The 16,625-nt window shown below is 40.4% G+C and overlaps 1 protein-coding gene across 1 annotated transcript; it reads left to right on the top strand.

Moving 5' to 3' along the window:
- The first annotated feature begins 832 nt into the window (after positions 1-832).
- On the top strand, positions 833-16,275 carry LOC120029384 (chitin synthase chs-2-like). The gene is made up of 19 exons (XM_038974608.1): positions 833-879; positions 4,502-4,637; positions 5,865-6,050; positions 6,618-7,699; positions 7,964-8,065; positions 8,563-8,727; positions 8,906-9,053; positions 9,243-9,308; positions 9,460-9,694; positions 10,065-10,265; positions 12,018-12,302; positions 13,371-13,550; positions 13,712-14,222; positions 14,344-14,507; positions 14,626-14,969; positions 15,228-15,338; positions 15,434-15,651; positions 15,915-15,981; positions 16,204-16,275. Exons 1-19 carry the CDS (start codon positions 833-835, stop codon positions 16,273-16,275), a joined length of 4,320 nt encoding a protein of 1,439 aa, XP_038830536.1.
- The last annotated feature ends 350 nt before the right edge of the window (positions 16,276-16,625 follow it).

A 16,625-nucleotide genomic window follows, 5' to 3' on the forward strand; every position in this document is an offset into this window, starting at 1 on the left:
GGTATAAACAAGGCTATACATTTCTAAAATAACTTCAATTGTTTTTGTGAAATAAAAGAGATATTCACTTCCTTATGAAACCAAAGTCCTACCTACATTCTTGGTGGATAAAAATTGAACAATCGACACAGGAACAAGGAAATAAACTCTGAATTCTGTCTTAAGTCATTGGAGTTACTAAGCTCCTCATCCAGTGGAGATTTGTGTGTCTTATTTGTGTAGACATACTGTAGTACAAATGGAGGGTCTTTGTATACTGAGGGAGTTTTTGAACACATTCATCATTTGTAATCCAAAAGCATTCTTAAAGTGATCCTCAAAGCAAAATCACATCTCAAGGTGTTTAAGTTTGAGTGTGGTGGGTATTTATCTATGAGGTCCTTCATCATACTATGACCTTGCATTGAATTACCTGCTAATTTATGTTCTGTAATGATAGAACCAGAATATCAAGTAAATTCTGAAAGCATTGTTGCTATGTAACTCATCTTGGTGACGAAATTGCCCCACTGAAGACATGTAAATGTTTAAGGTGGTTAAGTTTGCACAATTATGTAAATTGTCATAAAGGTAAGCAAAAAGATACCTCAAAATGTTAACTTTCTAGTTTCATTCATTTCCGTGAGAGACAATAATGATGTTAAAGTGTTACGTATTGCGAATGATCCTTGTACCTCTTTATGGGTGAAAGGACAATAAAAGAGGGAGGGCCCGAGGCATCGCAAATAGTGGTAGCTGATTAAAGTGAACTGATGCATGCCAATACCTTAGTACCTCAGCAAATGGACTAGCACCAAGGACCACTAAGCTGTACCACTGAGGACAGTGAAACATGGAGGAGCTCAAATTCAGAGGGAGGAAAAGGGAAGGGAGGCACAGGTTAGTCCCATTAATCAAAAATCATTTCATTCAGTTCACGTGAGAATCATTTCAATCAAAACTGTTAGGATTCACAGGGCCGGATCTTGAAAATAATTAGCACTGTAGACATGGAAAAATATTCTACCTATACTGAAATCACACTAAATAGAAGTAATACAACTATATCATGATACAACGATACTATGTACTACGGTAGATATCATTTACCATTATTGGGAAGCTAATGAGAATTTAGTTTTGAAGATATATAATATAAGGAAGCAAAGTTGAACTCAAATGCTCCTTATCGCGGGCCGCTGCTGTCACGTTCTGACCATAGTTCTTTTGTGTTTTCTTTGTTTTAGTGTTGGTCAGGATGTGAGCTGAGTGGGCATTCTATGTTGTGTGTCTAGTTTTCCTGTTTCTATGTTTGGCCTGATATGGTTCTCAATCAGAGGCAGGTGTTAGTCATTGTCTCTGATTGGGAACCATATTTAGGTAGCCTGTTTTGTGTTGGGGTTTGTGGGTGGTTGTCTTCTGTCTTTGTGTCTATGCACCAGATAGGACTGTTTCGGTTTTTCACATTTGTTGTTTTTGTAGTTTGTAGTGTTCACGTTTATTGTCATTATTAAACATGATGAACACTAACCACGCTGCGCTTTGGTCCGATCCCTGCTACACCTCCTCTTCAGACGAAGAGGAGGAAATCTGCCGTTACAGCTGCTTTGTTCTGATAATGCTGAAATTATCCTCGGCAGTGTGTGAGATGTCACTAGAAGCTGTTATAATTGATCTATTACTCTACGGAGGATATAGTGTTATAACAATAGATATTAGATCAATACTGACATTGTTATATTGAAAGAAAGCCGTTTAATAGGAATTAAAACACCACTAACATCTTACAATGTAATATTTGTTAAATGACTACACACATTATATGCTTAAAATAAGTGTTTTGAGACATTAGAATGAGCATGATAGATGCATTGCAATGATTTCATGCTTTAGGATCAATAATAGCATGCAATTATAGGTATGTAAACTGATCAATAGATGAAAAGTTTTAAATATATAATTGTTAGATACTACTGCACTGTTGGAGCTAGGAACACAAGCATGTCGCTTCACACACAATAGCATCTACTAAATATGTGTATGTGACCAATAACATTTGATTTGATATATATTTTTTAAATGACCGAATCTGTGGATTTTTTTGTCTAATACTATCCATCTAAAAGACCAGGGGTTCGCAATCCTTTCTGGTAACTCTACCCACAATTACATTTTGCTCTGCCTGAAGTAGGGGAGACTGGAGGAAATGTTTATATTTTACTCTATTGCTCAGAGACCACTTGAACTAGGCCAGTCATGTTTTGATATAAGAAAGGTACATATGTCTCCTAATCATTCATACCATTTATAGGTATGTACGTAAGATGGTCGGATCACAATATCGATTTTAATCCGAAAAGACTGGACGTTAAATTTTCCCTGTGGCACGGGCAATTCTAACAGTGGTTGGGGTCAATTGTGACACCCAAAAAATAATTCAAATAAATGTACTTAACTTCAAAACATTCATGTTCATGAATCATCATATGTAATAATTCTGCTAGAAATATTAGTATTTCTATGTACTTAACCAATAATTACAGTAACACCCACGTTTGTGCATGGCCATTTGGTTCTTCTCAAAACATCTGAATAGTCTGATGGTGCCCAAATGATATCTGTTTACAAATTATTTGGCACTCTACAGGACCTCGATGCTATTTAAAGTTAGTATTTGTAAATTTCATGTATAATTCATACAATCTTAAAGTTAAAATCATTTGTTTTCATAATTTGGCTGCTTGGCTCAGGGTAATTTTAACACTACTTTACAATTGCCCCCAACCCAGCTACCATGACAAAACCTCATGTGCTTAGCAACAGACAATATTAGTGACAACATCATTCATGTCAAAGTTTAGCCAACATACTATACACTATCGATCAAAAGTTTTAGAACATCTACTCATTCAAGTGTTTTTCTTTCTTTTTACTATTAACTACATTGTAGAATAACAGTGAATACATCAAAACTATGAAATAACACATATGGATTAATGTAGTAACCAAGAAAGTGTTTTAAAAAATCTAAATAGAGTGTGCAAAGAAAGCTGTCATTAAGGCAAAGGGTGGCTCTTTGAAGAATCTCAAATCTCAAATATATTTTGATTTGTTTAACACTTTTTTGGTTACTACATACTACATAGTTTTGATGTCTTAACTATTATTCTACAATGTAGAAAATAGTAAAAATAAAGAAAAACCCTTGAATGAGTAGGTGTTCTAAAACTTTTGACCAGTAGTGTATAGTGGTAAAAATGATGCTAGTTTGAATTATTGGGAATGAATTCTCAGGGCAGTAAGTAAAAATACTTTCACCCCTAAAAAACTAAAATGTGCCCATAAAACACGCAAATAGTGAAATATTTGGCTGTGACTTTACAAGCAAGGAGACAACCCAAATGTGCATGTCCTGTGTTTCATCACTCTAGCTTGTTTGTGTTTGGAGAAATGCAAGGTGTTACAGTGTTATGGGTCTTCCAACTACCCCCTGTGGATAGGTTGAGAACCACTGATCTAGAACATCATCAACAGACTATTCAGATCAATTATTTGAGATAACACCGTCAACATTTTGCCCCCTCATTCAATTCAGTTTTATTCAGTGAACCTGGTGGACATGAGGTTGTTTACATAAGGTTGAGATAATGGATAATGGTCATATCTTAATTAGGGCGATTCACCATGTAGGGCTGGTCACAATTGGGTTGGGTGCGTTTGGATGCTTATACTGGCGCCATAGTTATGTCAAAGCCAAAGCTCATTAGATAAGGTAAGACTGGCTGTCTGAATACAGACTGACCGGGCATCATTCCGGGGTATGACATTGTCAGAACCTACTGCACCCAATTAGCAGTTTCATTTCCAATTCTACTGATTCAATAGTGGCTCATTTAGTGTCACCTTTGCCTGACACCCATAAACACTGAGGCTCCTTATTGCTATTATAAACAGGTTACCAACATTAGAGCAGTAAAAATAAATGTTCTATCATACCCGTGGTATACGGTCTGATATGCCATGGCTGTCAGCCAATCAGCATTCAGGGCTCGAACCACCCAGTTTATAATGGATGTTATATGATGTCACTTGTGACTTACTTCCTTTGACCCAATGATGAACTACTAAAATCATTTACAGGTGTAGGATCTTAATTAGATTACCCTGTTGTGCAGAAAATGTCATGCACAGCAGGAAATGCAAAGGCTTCTAAAGTTTGTAAAAAATAAATGTATCAACCCTTAAAAAAATGTATAATGTTAATTATAGTCCACACAATAATTCACATTTCCTGTTGCTGCAGGATTATTTTCTTGCTGTGAGAAAATTAAGATCCTACATATGTACCTTCCCATCACTGGATATAACATATCTTCAAGTCAGACATTACAGTAACACTCTATACAGCTACACTTTATAAAGGGTTTATAAAGACTGGAAGTTATTATTTTAAGAACGGTTTATGAAACAGTAATGAACAGTTTTAACAAACTGTTTGAAATTGTGTTCGATACTGTCACAGAGACACCTGGGATCCATTCCAGTTGAATCCCATTGGTGCTGAGAAAGAGGAAAAGAGAAGATGCTTTGAGTTGTTCCAGCACCTGGTGGCAGCGTTCGTGGGGATAATGGTCCTGTGCAGTGCTGTCATCAGCAAGGTGAGCCAAAATGAGGGACCAGCACCCAGTTTAGTCTAGACAGGATACATTTTATGTCAGAATTTACTTTTTATAACAGGTGGGGAGAACTTACGCAGCAGGTTAGGATAATTAACGTAACAGGTTATGACAATTAGGTTAAGATTCGGAAAAGGGTGCATAAGATAAAATGCAAAAGAAATATCAACTTTTTACATCAATTTATTTTATTTTCTTTACTTTTACCCCTTTTTTTCTCCCCAATTTCGTGGTATCAAATTGGTAGTTACAGTCTTGTCTCATCGCTGCAACTCCCGTACAGACTCGGGAAAGGTGAAGGTCATGCGTCCTCCGAAGCACGACCCAACCAAGCCGCACTGCTTCTTGACACAATGCCCCCTTAACCCGGAAGCCAGCCACCCCAATGTGTCAGAGGAAACACCGTAAACCTGGCGACCGTGTCAGCGTGCATGCACCCGGCCCGCCACAGGAGTCACTAGAGTGCGATGGGACAAGGACATCCCTGCCAGCCAAACCCTCCCCTAACCCGTACGATTCTGGGCAAATTGTGCGCCGCCCCATGTGTCTCCCGGTTACGGCCGGCTGCGACAGAGCCTGGACTCGAACCAGGATCTCTAGTGGCACAGCTAGCAACTGCGATGCAGTGCCTTAGACCACTGTGCCACTCAGGAGGCCCTTGACATCAATTTCACATAAACTGTATCACATCTAGCATTGACCCCAGCGCCATGAACCTGGAAACTACTGGATCAAGCATAATACCTCCTGGGATGTCATCTTATAATAATATATAGATATATCGAATCCATACCATATCAGATACATTCCCACAACTCAGCATTGATGAATAGTATACAAGGGAAGGGGTTCTTTATGGGTTCTTTATGAGACAAATCTCAAATCTGTGAATTGTAATTCGGAACATATCATACCAAATGGGTGATGGACATCCACAAATTAATTCACATCATACAAAACATAAAATATCATACTAAATGGGGCCTCAGATTTTTGTACAGAATAATATGAAATTCTCTGAGACCAGTTTGACAACCTAGACACTTAGTACTACTCTCCCATCTGTTTTTTTCTCTCTAACACATACACTGCTAACACTATGAAGGAATTGTTCACACTCATTATGTAGATCAGTGTTTAAATGAATGAATCTTAGATTCTATAATATTAGGAGTCTGATGTCAGTTGTGTTTACATCTAACCCGCCAGGGCTCTCTACTGGTTCTCTCCACACTCTCAAGCCCCACATCGACTAGGACTTCCAAGGAAAGACAATATTACATGCTCATGCTGGTGGGCTGTTTGGTGATGCCCAACCTGCTCGTGTTCCTCAAGTCACTGTGGAAATGCGCTTTCAAGAACTTCGTCCCACCAAACATGAGAACTATGGGAATTGTAAGTTGAAATATTATACAATTTGACTTCTTGGTGATCTTTGTATGTCTTAATTGCTGCTCAAATTTCTTGCTGTCAGTGTTGGGGAATTCATTTCTAATCTATGCAGTATTTTCAGTAGTTAGTTATATTCTCACCATGTAGCGGTGTAGCTAACTACTGGAAATACACACTGCTTTTTTTCTGCAAAAAGAAAAGAAAATAGGGGAGAACTAGGCAAGAATTTCCTTTATTTTTCGGGCATTATACCTGCCTAATTCTCACTTGAAACATTGTGTTTGTGTTAAATAGGCTAAATTAAACATTCTGTTAACATATGACCGCAAAGCAATCTGACCTTGCAATTTGTAGTCTATGAAATTTCAGATTTACATATGATAATATTTCATGAAGTAGTTTGGATGTAGTGAACTCCTTTTCAAAGTAACTTTACTTTTTTAAGGGTAGCTTTAGTGTAGCTTCTCTTCTTCCAGTGTGAAGTAATTGGTAGCCTGGTAAACTATATTTTCAGAGTAGCTTCCCCAACACTGCATGCTGTCAATACAAACTTAAATGTGTATTTTTCAGGTGTGTGGGATTGAATGCTTGGTGTCTCTTGGGACCTCCATCCTGGTGCTGGTGGTGATGCCCCAGTTTGACGTGCTGACCAACCTCTTTATCTCCGGGGGAGTCTGCATGCTTTCCTCAGTCCTACAGATTGTATTTCGTCTGCAGAGAGAGAACTGGAAGATCATCTTCCCCATTTGTTCTCTTATGCTTGTCCTGACCGGCTACTTTCTCCTTGGGGCAGACTATTACGTCCGGGTAACCTCTTTTGTATCAGACCAGGAGAAAGACTGTTATTGGTATATTGGCATTGCAGTTTTTGCATCTTTTTTGGTTTCTCTGAACTGGTGGGAAAACCCAGTGCAGGCGAGCAACAACATGAAAGAAATGCTGGCTGAGTTGGACACCTTCAGAGACTTTGTATTTGTGATATCGAGTCTCCTAAGGGTTGTAGTCATTGCTGCTGTGTACCTCATCTACCACGTATTGATACAGAAAAACATTGTATGGTCAGATTTTGATTTCACCCCTAAGGCCAATGAAGATGAAAGTACAATTGCGAGGCATAAAGAGACCCTTGATATTGGTCTTACTGTACTTTTCCTTCAAGCCTTTTTCTCTGCTGCATGCCATTGGTTTGGAGTGGTGGCTTGTAAGATCCACTCTGTGCGAATGAGCTTCGCCTTCCCTGTCTGTTTTACCGGGCCCACTGTTCTCATTATCGGCATGATCCTTTTCCTAACGCAATCTCAATACCTAGCTGGGGCCAACACAACTTCTATCATAGACTTTTGCTCGAGCCTAGTTGACCTGAGCACCAAGAACACCAACGCAGTCGTGATGCTGGAGCTCACAAAGAGCATCTGCAGGACTTCTTTGAGTAGCCATTACTGGACCTGGCCTTTCTCCCTACTTGCGCTGGAGGGCATTTGCATGTGGCTCGGGCTCATCACATGCACCTACTACGTGTGGAACTTCAAGGTCCAGAGGATCGAACGCACAACTGAGCTGTTTGTACGACGCCTCTATGAATCTGCCTTCATCGACCTGTCTCTGCTTCTGAACACCAAGATGAAGGTTGTGCAAACGAGGAACCAGGAGAGGCAAGATTTTGCTATTTAATTGATTAAAAGTCCACGTGAGTGGACTTCACATTGCAACAGTGCAAATAGACATTTGTTCAGTAATTGTTGAGTTTTGCCGACAGTGCACTATATAAGAAAGAGTCTTAGTGGTAGTGTGCTGAAATACACTTACTGACATTAACTCTGATCACTCTGCATTCAAACATGAATAGAAATGGTTCTCTATCCCCCCCCTCCATCCAAACATGTTCTCATACTTTCCCCATGTTTTTCATTCTACAGTAGTGTTGTTGACGACGTGGAGAATTGTGTCATTTACCTCTGTGCAACAATGTGGCATGAGACCTATGACGAGATGTTGAAGATCCTCACTTCCATGTTCAGGTATTGTGTTTATCAATTTCGCTGGCTGTGTTTGATATTTAAATATTTCTAGCCCTGAAAAGTTATTTAATATAAATTCACAATGTTAGTGTGTGTGAATGAGTGTGTGTGAGTGTGTGCAGCAGAGACCTCTTGTATACAACACAAGACAATGACCCCGTACACACCGCACTCAAGTTGTATAACTCATGTAGCCTTCAACACATTTGTCCCTTGTGGTAGAGTTTTTCTGCACAAAAATAATTACACAAGCGTTGTGGAGACACCGTAAAATGGTTGTGTAAACATGTTTGTACAGACAAACTCTCCATTGTATTACAAAAATATCAGTTATGTCACAACCATTGTGTGAAATGCGTTCCACATCAGTTGTACAACCTTAGCGTGTACAGGACCAACAGACTTTGACAAAATACAGTGAATGATAAGGGGGTGATTATTATAATGTTTTGCATAAAAATAGGATGTTCTCTTAACATGTGTCTTGATGGTTTCAGGTTGGACCGGTACAGAGGTGACCCAAAAGAGGAACATAAAGATGTTTTTGACTTTGAATGCCACATATTTGTAGATGACGCATTCATGATAGACAAGGAGACGGGCAAAAAGTTTATCAATGAATATGTGACCGATCTCATTCATGTGGTCATAGAGGTTTACAGGTAAGTGGACATTTTGTTTTTCTTTGCACTTTACTCCCTATAAACCCAGACCAAGTGTCAGTTAATGAGCACAAGCAAGCTCTACTTTAAGATGCATTCACTATAAATGGGGGAATTCTATAAATCCAAAAGACTGCCAACCGTTTCATAATGAATCTTGAATGTTTGTGCATTTCAGGGTATTCACCAATAAGGAGCCCGATGACGTGTCAATTATTGAGACTCCTTATGGTGGGCGATTAATGTTTGTGATGCCAGAAGGAAACATGCTGTATTTCCATTTGAAAGACAAACAGCTAATCAGAAACAAGAAGAGATGGTCACAGGTGGGTAGGATGATTTTCAATATTACTGTATTCCATGATTTCACCACTGTTAACCTACATTCTTTAAACATACTTGAATTACTTTTCTTGAAGAACATGAATATATTGTAATTGCTTTTTTTGGTTTTAGTATGGACACACTTGAGGAAAATTAAATAGTTATAAGTTTGCATCTGACATGTCTTTCAGATCATGTACCTCTACTATCTGCTTGGATGGAAAGGATACATTGTCAAGAATCCTCAAAAGATAACGGTATGTAATATATTTAATGCTAATTTCCATGTTATTGCCTTTATCCCGCAATACAGCTGATCTGTAAATATAAAAAAATCAGTAGCGAGCCATGGTTCCATGGTTTCCCTAAATGAATGTGTATGATTTTCTTTGTATCTGTCTTCTACAGAGACAGAATAATCCTTGCCGTGCCAGTCTCATATCACTGGATGGGGAGAGTTTCCTGTTGCCACAGCATGACAATGACAGTAAGAGAAAACACATCTCTGATGACAATACCTACATCATGGCCCTGGATGGAGACACAGACTTCCACCCCGCAGCTCTGATATTACTGGTGGACCGACTTCGGAAGTACTGCAATGTGGGTGCTGCATGCGGACGAATCCACCCTACAGGAATGGGTGAGTAGAGCTGATGTTGATACACCCTTTACCGAAGAGTTAGGGGATCCACTCAGACATGGCTATGTCCAGCATACTGTATATTTCAAGTGCATCTATCCGTATCGCAGAAGCGTTGCGAAAGATCCGCGTTATAGCTCGAGTGAAATGTAAAGGCAGTGTTCCCGCGTTCGAGGAGACTGCATCTGCGGTAAACGCTGCATATGTCGGCTCAATCGGAAATTAAGTTGACATTTTATCGCGGATCTTCTGCGATACTTCCACGATACGGAGCCCCTAATCCAATTCCAACCATAACCACAGAGAGATAATATATCAACATGTCTCGCTACACTATAACTGAACTGACATGCATTGATTTCTATTTTAGGTCCAATGGTGTGGTATCAGAAATTTGAGTATGCTGTTGGTCACTGGCTCCAGAAAACAGCTGAGCACGTGTTTGGTTCAGTCCTCTGCAGTCCTGGATGCTTCAGCTTGTTCAGGGGATCAGCTCTGATGGATGACAACGTGCTCAAGAGATACACCACCACTGCAACTAGAGCCTCTGAGTATGTTCAATATGATCAAGGTGACTACTTCCTTATTCTCCCATCAACAGCACTTGGTTGTCAGTATAGGCTACTGGAGTATTAGACTATACCACAGGAGGCTCATAGACGTTTTATCACAGTTTCTTAAGCTATTTATGTTGGCTTCAATCGACCAAGCGTAACATAAACTCAGCAAAAAAAAGAAACGTCCCTTTTTCAGGACCCTGTCTTTCAAAGATAATACGTAAAAATCCAAATAACTTCACAGATCTTCATTGTAAAGGGTTTAAACACTGTTTCCCATGCTTGTTCAATGAACCATAAACAATTAATGAACATGCACCTGTGGAACGGTCGTTAAGACACTAACAGCTTACAGACGGTAGGTAATTAAGGTCACAGTTATGAAAAGGACACTAAAGAGGCCTTTCTACTGACTCTGAAAAACACCAAAAGAAAGATGCCCAGGGTCCCTGCTCATCTGTGTGAACGTGCCTTAGGCATGCTGCAAGGAGGCATGAGGACTGCAGATGTGGCCAGGGCAATAAATTGCAATGTCCGTACTGTGAGACGCCTAAGACCGCTACAGGGAGACAGGACGGACAGCTGATCGTCCTCGTAGTGGCAGACCACGTGTAACAACATCTGCACAGGATCGGTACATCCGAACAACACACCTGCGGGACAGGTACAGGATGGCAACAATAACTGTCTGAGTTACACCAGGAACGCACAATCTCTCCATCAGTGCTCAGACTGTCAGCAATAGGCTGAGAGAGGCTGGACTGAGGGCTTGTAGGCCTGTTGTAAGGCAGGTCCTCACCAGACATTACCAGCAACAATGTCACCTATGGACACAAACCCACCGTCGCTGGACCAGACAGGACTGGCAAAAAGTGCTCTTCACTGATGAGTCGCAATTTTGTCTCACCAGGGGTGATGGTCGGATTCGCATTTATCGTCGAAGGAATGAGCGTTACACCGAGGCCTGTACTCTGGAGCGGGATCGATTTGGAGGTGGAGGGTCCGTCATGGTCTGGGGCGGTGTGTCACAGCATCATCGAACTGAGCTTGTTGTCTTTGCAGGCAATCTCAACGCTATGCGTTACAGGGAATACATCCTCCTCCCTCATGTGGTACCCTTCCTGCAGGCTCATCCTGACATGACCCTCCAGCATGACAATGCCACCAACAATACTGCTCGTTCTATGCGTGATTTCCTGCAAGACAGGAATGTCTGTGTTCTGCCATGGCCAGCGAAGAGCCCGGATCTCAATACATTGAGCACGTTTGGGACCTGTTGGATCGGAGGGTGAGGGCTAGGGCCATTCCCCCCAGAAATGTCCGGGAACTTGCAGGTGCCTTGGTGGAAGAGTGGGGTAACATCTCACAGCAAGAACTGGCAAATCTGGTGCAGTCAACGAGGAGGAGATGCACTGCAGTCCTTAATGCAGCTGGTGGCCACACCAGATACTGACTGTAACTTTTGATTTTCACCCCCCCTTTGTTCAAGAACACATTATTCCATTTCTGTTAGTCACATGTCTGTGGAACTTGTTCAGTTTATGTCTCAGTTGTTGAAACTTGTTATGTTCATACAAATATGTACACATGTTAAGTTTGTGAAAATAAACGCAGTTGACAGTGAGAGGACGTTTTGTTTTTTTGCTGAGTTTACATATTTACTGGCTCATTAAGTGTTCCCTAGAGATAATCACTAAGTGTGCAGCTGTCCTAGGACCTGATAAGTATATTCACTTCCTTGAATCTTCCCTTTTCCCGCTGGCCAGGTGAGGACCGCTGGCTGTGCACCCTGCTCCTCCAGCAGGGCTGGAGAGTGGAGTACAACGCTGCGTCCGACGCCTACACCAACTCCCCTCAGGAGTTCAAAGAGTTTTACAACCAGAGGCGGCGCTGGGGGCCGTCTACTCTGGCCAACACCCTGGACCTCCTGCACAGTGGCAATGAGACGGTCAAGAGGAACTCTTCCATCTCCAGACTGTACATCTTCTACCAGATATTTACTGTCAGCTCCTCCATTCTCGGCCCTGCCTCTGTGTCTCTGATGATAGCAGGTACCTGTTCTGTTCATTCTTGTTCATTGTACACACTCTTTTATGCCTATATGTTGTTAACCAATACTCATTATACGACCTAGAGTAACTAGAACTGAAGTGCCACATTTTCCCTTAAGTCAAGTTATATATTTTATTTTTATTAAGGTGTATATCAGCTTTAATATTGCAGATCGATTGTTGTTTCTATCAATATAATTGTCTGTATCATTTCCAATCCCCCATATATATTTTTTTGTAAATACTGTATATTTGTTCCCCGGGCGCCGAAGACGTGGATGTCGATTATGACAGCCCCCCCGCACCTCTCTGATTCAGAGGGGTTGGGTTAAATGCGGAAGACACATTTCAGTTGAATGCATTCAGTTGTATAACTGACTAGTTATCCCCCTTTCCCTAAAATATACAGTGTATATTTTCCTTTATTATTTTCCCCTAACCCAACCACCCCTCCCTAATTGGAGTAAACTAATGGACTAAAATACTTAGGCTTCTACTTCCAGCTTATTCATACTATAAACATTTCACAGACACAGTATATTTTACATTAGCTTTATTTTGTTTGTTTTTAGTCCCACCCTTCAGCTTCCCTCAACCCCTCCCATCTATCTCTGAAGACCATCCAGTTTTTCTAGCTGCCATATATTTTTCCACTGTGCTGTGATGTTTCACAAAAGTTCTGAACCTTTCTATTTTCATAGTTTCTACAGATTGTAAATGAAAAATAAATGTTTTTGCTAAGAGTATTATATTATTGATTGGGTGATATACAACATTCTATTGTCACGTTAAGTATTTTGAATTGTCAGTAAGTTCAAAAGCTCAAAGTCAGGCTGAGAGCCAGCTGGGTGAATGAGATTACATATGACTACACATTTTAGGGCACAGGGCTAAAGGACAAACAGTATAAAGTATGCCTACCCATCAGTTATGACTTTTGCTTTGGTTCAATAAAACCATAAAAGTCATGAGGTGAAGATGAGGTCAAATTGTATTTTTTTTATGTGCTATGATATATAGATCTCCATCCCAGGAAGTATTCACTCTTTTTTCTGTCTTCCTCTTTAGGTGCTTTTCAGTTTGTGTTCAAAATTGAAGGAACCAATTCCATCATCATATCAGTCATCCCACCTATTTTCTACATGTTAATTTGTTTTTTGGCAAAACCAAACACCCAGATCACCATTGCAGCCATTATGAGCGTGTTGTACGCCTTTCTGATGTTAGCATCATTCTTCGCCATCATCGGTAAGCTTTGGCAATGACTCTTCACATGATCATTCACTCAACACACAAAACCAAGTTGTTTATGCAAAGATAAAGGTTACCTATAATCTTTTAAAGGGTGGCGGCTGGTGTTAAATGAGTCAGACTGTTACGATACACATTTCATTTCATGCGTTCCCCAGGTGACATGGCTACGCATGGCACATTCATCACCCCAACTGGCCTCTTCCTGGTTTCCATGGCTGCCATGTACCTGGTGACAGCCATCCTTCACCCCCAGGAGTTCAGCATGATCATCTATGGTCTGATGTACTTCATCTGTATCCCCAGTGGCTATCTCTTGCTCACAATCTACTCCTTGGTGAACATGCACATTGTCACATGGGGCACTCGAGAGACAAACAAGGAAAAAGAACAGAAGAAGAACCAGAATGTTCTCTGTGATCGAAACTGTAAACTTTGCTGTTGGGATATGAAACTACAAGTCACCCAAGAGACGGATAACTTGATGCTCCAGCAACTCCAGCAGGCAGTCAATCCAAACATACAAGTCACCCAGCAGGTGGTGCATGAACAGAAGCCCAACACCAAGGAAGAGAAAAACAATGCCCCAAATGAAGAAAACAATGAGGAAATAAGTCCAGAGCTTTTAGACCGCAAAAGAGCCAATAAAGACTTAGAATATGATACAAGGCATGTACAAAACATTTCACAAAGGCCCAAAGGACCTCGCTCATATACTGTCTAAAACAAACGTCTATCAAATGGAGGGCCTGTTGTTACCTGTTGTAACTTTTCATCCTCTTGTTCAAAGCAGTGTTGACAGGTTTGACAGCATTCCTAAAAAGGAGAGCGCCTATTCCAGCATCGAAGATGACAACGATGATAACCATGACGATGATGATGATAATATGCTTTATGACGGTTCGCTTTATAGTGGCTTCACCGAGGAAGAAAGAGAATTTGTACCTCAAAGTGGTAGGTGGTTCAGTACATGAAAGAGTATAGCTGTAACCTACAACATACAAAAAGTCAGTATGTAACTACAAGTTGAATTATAAATCAACAGCACCTCTACACAATTTGCTTTCAATAGATTGGGTTCAGCCTGTCAAGGAAGAGTTCCTGAAGAAATTGACCTACGCCAACTTGAAAAGGAACCTTCAGGAGCAGATCCGTTACACCCTGAGAAACAAGAACCAGGAGGATGTGTGTGAGGAGCTGGTAATGATGCTGACGGACACGGTGAACGGAGAGCTGAAGGACAAGGTGGGCCCAGAGGACGTGCTGAGCGACAGCCAGCTAGAAGAGCTGCAGTACGCCCTTAACGAGGCCGCCAGGAGGATCCTGAAAACCAACCGAATGGAGAGGCTTGAGAGGAGGGTAAAAAGAGCCATAGAGAAAACCCTCATTGCCCCACAGGTGGAGAAACTCACTGAGGTAATGTTTGAGTGAAAACACACCCGTTCATATTGTATTTAATGTTATATTGTATTGCCTGGTGTCTTACTGGTAGCAGCTCCGGACGTTGTTTTCTCTACATCTGTGACCTGGGATGGACTTCAGCAATAAGTTGACTGAGTACTCTGGAACCAGACCCTTTGAGTGATAATCTGAAGAACAGATAGTGTTGGGCAACAATGTGTTCCAATAAAATGAGCAAATATACATACCATGTTTCCCTATGCATTTTGGCAGGATGAACACGACTTTTGGAAGAAACTGCTTGAGAGATACCTCGCACCTATTGTTGATGATAAAGCTCATAAAGAGGAGGTGACAAGGGAACTGAAGTCACTACGAAACAAGGTGGGCTTTTCTTGTTTTATACTATTTATTCACTATGTTCTACTAAACACACATGGCTCGTAGAATGATCATATTTTGTTTTTGTTGTTTTACAGGCAGTGTTTCTGTATTTCATCATCAACGTTTTGTGGATTGTGGCCACTTTCTTTTTACAAGCCATTGGAAATGATGTGATTAGTATCAAGATTCAGAAAGTCTGGCCAAATGGCACATCATCAGGAGAATACCTGAAGGTGGAGCCTCTCAGTCTGATGTTCCTCTTGTCATTCGCTGTGCTTCTAGTGGTGCAGTTCCTGGCTATGCTTTACCACAGGTGGGCAAACATTTCTCATTTCTCAAACACAAAATGATATATCTACATAACACCACCTTTCCAAACATGCATAAGAGGACAGAAATGTCAAAATAAAAGGCAGAAAGACAAATAGAATAAGATTACAATCTCATGCTGTGCGCCTTATGACAGTTTAACACATTTGTTTTCTCTCAATGCAAGCAAGTGATTAGTTTCAGTTATCTTATGATGAGTCTTGATGAAATCAAACTAAAAGTACACTGTGTTGTTTCTCTTTTCAGAGTTTATACTCTTATCCACGTGGTGTCGTACAGAAGCACAGAAAAAGACTACATTCCCAGAGACGAGGTGAGTGATCTCTGTTAATCCAAACAACAAGGAGGATAAAGTACATCTAGTCGCCATCTACCTGATCGTAGATTATTAATAATTTGAGTAATTATGGTGCAGATATACTGAATATCTAACAGGTTAATAAATGATTTACTAGTCGTCGTATGAAAAACAATTATTATGAAGACCTAAAATGCTTCTTGTTGATCATTGTATTTCTCTCCGTTGGTTGTGCAGGAGGACGAGGAGGGGGTGATTATTGAGAACCAGATAGCCAACGGCCTTGTGATCACCAGTGATGACTTGTGAAACTGGATTTTTTGCGGGCGTGTTGTTACTGAGTGTTCCATGAAACAAAATAGTGGCTTTGTGAAGTGTTTTGCAACTTTGTTTGAACATAATTCAAATATACATAGCAGTAATGATACTTATGATACTGCAGCAGTGAAATATGAAATGTTACTACTAGCATTAACATAGTTATCCAATGCCTGAGTTTTCTATAAAAAAAAACAGTTTCAATATTGAGCCATAATAAGATGTAGAATGAAAATATTGTAATTCAGCCTGATTGGATGTACTTACTGGGAAACAGACGATATTATGATCAGTTAATACATAACAAAATCATTAAACATATCCAGAGAAATATACATACA

The sequence above is a fragment of the Salvelinus namaycush genome, chromosome 35 (assembly GCF_016432855.1).
Source record: "Salvelinus namaycush isolate Seneca chromosome 35, SaNama_1.0, whole genome shotgun sequence".
NCBI lineage: Eukaryota > Metazoa > Chordata > Actinopteri > Salmoniformes > Salmonidae > Salvelinus > Salvelinus namaycush.

Coding starts and splice junctions, on each gene's coding strand:
- LOC120029384 (XM_038974608.1), top strand. CDS start 833: ATGGAGGAGCTCAAATTCAGAGGGAGGAAAAGGGAAGGGAGGCACAG. Junction 9,054..9,242: donor ACAAGAAGAGATGGTCACAG/GTGGGTAGGATG, acceptor CATGTCTTTCAG/ATCATGTACCTCTACTATCT. Junction 15,982..16,203: donor ACTACATTCCCAGAGACGAG/GTGAGTGATCTC, acceptor TTGGTTGTGCAG/GAGGACGAGGAGGGGGTGAT.